The sequence below is a fragment of the Schistocerca serialis genome, chromosome 12 (assembly GCF_023864345.2).
Source record: "Schistocerca serialis cubense isolate TAMUIC-IGC-003099 chromosome 12, iqSchSeri2.2, whole genome shotgun sequence".
In the NCBI taxonomy this organism is placed as follows: Eukaryota; Metazoa; Arthropoda; class Insecta; order Orthoptera; family Acrididae; genus Schistocerca; species Schistocerca serialis.
Genome location: NC_064649.1, coordinates 157,019,168 through 157,022,230, shown reverse-complemented (window position 1 = coordinate 157,022,230; position 3,063 = coordinate 157,019,168). Strand labels below are relative to the sequence as shown.

At 39.5% G+C, this 3,063-nt stretch overlaps 1 protein-coding gene across 1 annotated transcript; it reads left to right on the top strand.

The window, feature by feature from the left end:
• The first annotated feature begins 426 nt into the window (after positions 1-426).
• On the top strand, positions 427-2,260 carry LOC126428014 (piggyBac transposable element-derived protein 4-like). Its single transcript, XM_050089896.1, has 2 exons — positions 427-541; positions 645-2,260. Exons 1-2 carry the CDS (start codon positions 427-429, stop codon positions 2,258-2,260), a joined length of 1,731 nt encoding a protein of 576 aa, XP_049945853.1.
• The last annotated feature ends 803 nt before the right edge of the window (positions 2,261-3,063 follow it).

Genomic DNA, 3,063 nt, shown 5'->3' with positions numbered 1-3,063 from the left:
TTCGGATGCATTTTCTGTGTTTCATCGTCAATAAGATGGTCCAAGGTATACACTAAACATAAAGTTAAGCAACGGAATCTAAAACTGGACTCACAGGGGAGGTTCAAATCATAGAATGTTAGAGTGTCAGTATACTTGTACTTAAGTCGGCATTGTGCCTTTTGTATTAACACTCTAAGCGCCAAGCCCGTAAAATTTACGGGCCTGGGATCGCGCGAAAATCACCAAGCCCGTAAAATTTACGGGCCGCTACATTTAATTTCATTCAAAACACTGTAACGTTATTTCTACGGGTTTGGCCAGCGCTATACGTTTTTCAGATGTTTATTAACAAAATGCGTCCATAGATGTCACGGCAGCGCTGTAATTCATGTTAAAACTTATCTTTGCGTTCTCAGTCTGTATATCATTCAGTTGTTTGTCATCATGTTTCGGCGCGGTTTATCAGACGCAGAAATTGCGGATTTGATCAATCATAGCGACACTCTGGATAATGTAGAGAGTGATTCAGACGATTCTGAATGCAATGGTGTGTTTGAAGGTACGTATTTCCGAATTTTCCACGTAATTGTGCAGTACGCACATATCTGTTGAACATGTGTAAACGATGTATGTAGTTACACATAATGTGATATTCTTTTTAGAAGACGAGATTGATGACAGTTTGTCTTCAGATGAAGACGAGAATGATGTTGAAGGTGTTGCTTCAAATCCAGCAGCTGTGCCGTATCCGAAAGACAGTGAGTGGACTGCAGTTGACACCTACCGACCTCTGCCTGTCAACACGACACCCAGGCAGATACTAGTGGATATTGATGAGTCGAGTTCTGTACTGGATTGCAGTAAAGTGTTCCTTACTGACAGTGACGTAAATGAACTCAAGAGACAGACAAATTTGTATGCATCACAGACAATACAGAAGAAAAGAAGAGGAAATAATCTGAAGCCCCATTCAGTTTTGAGTTCGTGGAAGCCAGTGACTATAAGTGAGATGAGGCGTTTCTTGGGTATTATTTTCCACATGTGTGTTTCGAAAAAGCCAAAAATTGCGGACCATTGGAGCACTAATCCTGTTCTTAGTTGTAACTTTTGTCCCCATGTCATGAGCCGTTTGCGTTTCACTCAGATACTGTCATGCTTGCATCTTGTTGACAATTCAAATCAGAAAAAACCAGGCGAAGATGGATTTCATCCACTTTACAAAGTTTTGCCATATTATAATAATTTGAAGGAGCGATGTATCCAGGCATATCGTCCCTCAGAAAAAGTGACAATTGATGAAGGAATTTGCCCATTTCGAGGTCGTGTGAGTTTCCGTGTTTACATGCAAAATAAGCCTCATAAGTATGGACTGAAAGTATATGCTGTTGCTGAAGCCAGTAGTGGCTATGTTGTAAATTTTGAAGTTTATGCTGGTAAGCATATTGTTGACAATTCTTCGTCTGCGGTTATTTTGCGATTGTTGTCTGACAGCAGCTTGCTGAACAAAGGCCACACTGTGTATTTAGATCGATTTTATTCCAGTCCAGAGCTATTTCAGCAACTGGCAGAGAAAGGCACTGGAGCTGTTGGTACTGTGAACAAATCCAGGAAAGGATTGCCTAAAGATTTAGTATCTGCTAAGCTGAAAAAGGGCGAAATGTCTTTTCGGCGTAAAGATAATGTATTGGCAATGAAGTGGAAAGATAAGAGAGATGTGTATACATTGTCTACAAGGCATCAAGCAACATTTGGTACGCATACTACGAGAAATGGGTCTGTAGTATTGAAACCACTTCAGGTACTTGATTACAACCTCAATAAAATTGGAGTGGATATTGGAGACCAACGCCTGCAGTACAATCCGTTCCAGCACAGAACTGTGAAATGGTGGCGAAAATTATATTTCCATTTGCTGCTTATGGGAGTATCAAATGCATTTTGGCTGTACAATGCAGTGCACAGGAAGAAAATTACAATAACAGACTTTATAACAGTGCTTGCAGTTCAGCTTGTTGAAGACGACACACTTGAATTCATTCCAAGAAATGAAGGAACTGTAGGTCGGCTAACAAAGAGACATTTTTTGCAGCACATACCTGCAACTACTAAGAAGTATGCTGCTCGTGTGTGTCACGTGTGCAGTTCCAGGAGCAAGAAACAGAGTGGCAAGGCTTCTCGCAAAGAGACACGATACGAATGTGAACAGTGTGGCGTTGCACTCTGCCTGGAACCTTGCTTTAAAATTTTCCACACTAAAAAACAATATGATTCTGTGTGAAATTTATATGTAATACTGTATACTATCAGAAACATGTAATGTAGTGCCACAATTTTGGTTAAAAATAAATCACAATTGTATTCCCTTATTCGTATGACTTTTTCTAAATTCTTAAAACATCTAAGTGATTTCTATAACTGTACCTTAAAGCTGTGCATTGTAAAGTAGTTTCTTTCACTCAGAATTAAAGTAGAAATGTGCAGCTTCAAGATGGTACCAAATTTGCCACAATCCAAACAGTAGATTTGATGCAGTAATTTTTTTAATATTGGTAAAATTGCCCGGTTTCTAGGGACGGGTGCATAAAATAGGCCTGGTACAGAGAGTGTTAAAATCGGATGCAATTTCTGTGTTTCATCGTCAATAAGAAGGTCCAAGGTATACAGTAAACCTGATGTGAAGCAACGTAATCGATAACTGGACTCACAGGAGAGGTTCTAATCATAGAAAGTGAGAGTGTCAGTCCTCTTGTACTTATGTCGGCATTGTGCCTTTTGCATTAAATTCGGATGCATTTTCTATGTTTCATCGTCAATAAGATGGTCCAAGGTATACAGTATACCTGAAGTGAAGTATCGGAAACTAAAACTGGACTCACTGGGGAGTTTCAAATCATAGAATGTTAGAGTGTCAGTCCTCTTGTACTTAAGTCGGCATTGTGCCTTTAGTATTAAATTCGCATGTAATTTCTGTGTTTCATCGTCAATAAGAAGGTCCAAGGTATACAGTAAACCTGATGTGAAGTAACGTAATCGAAAACTGGACTCACAGGACAGGTTCAAATCATAGAAAGTGAGAGGGTC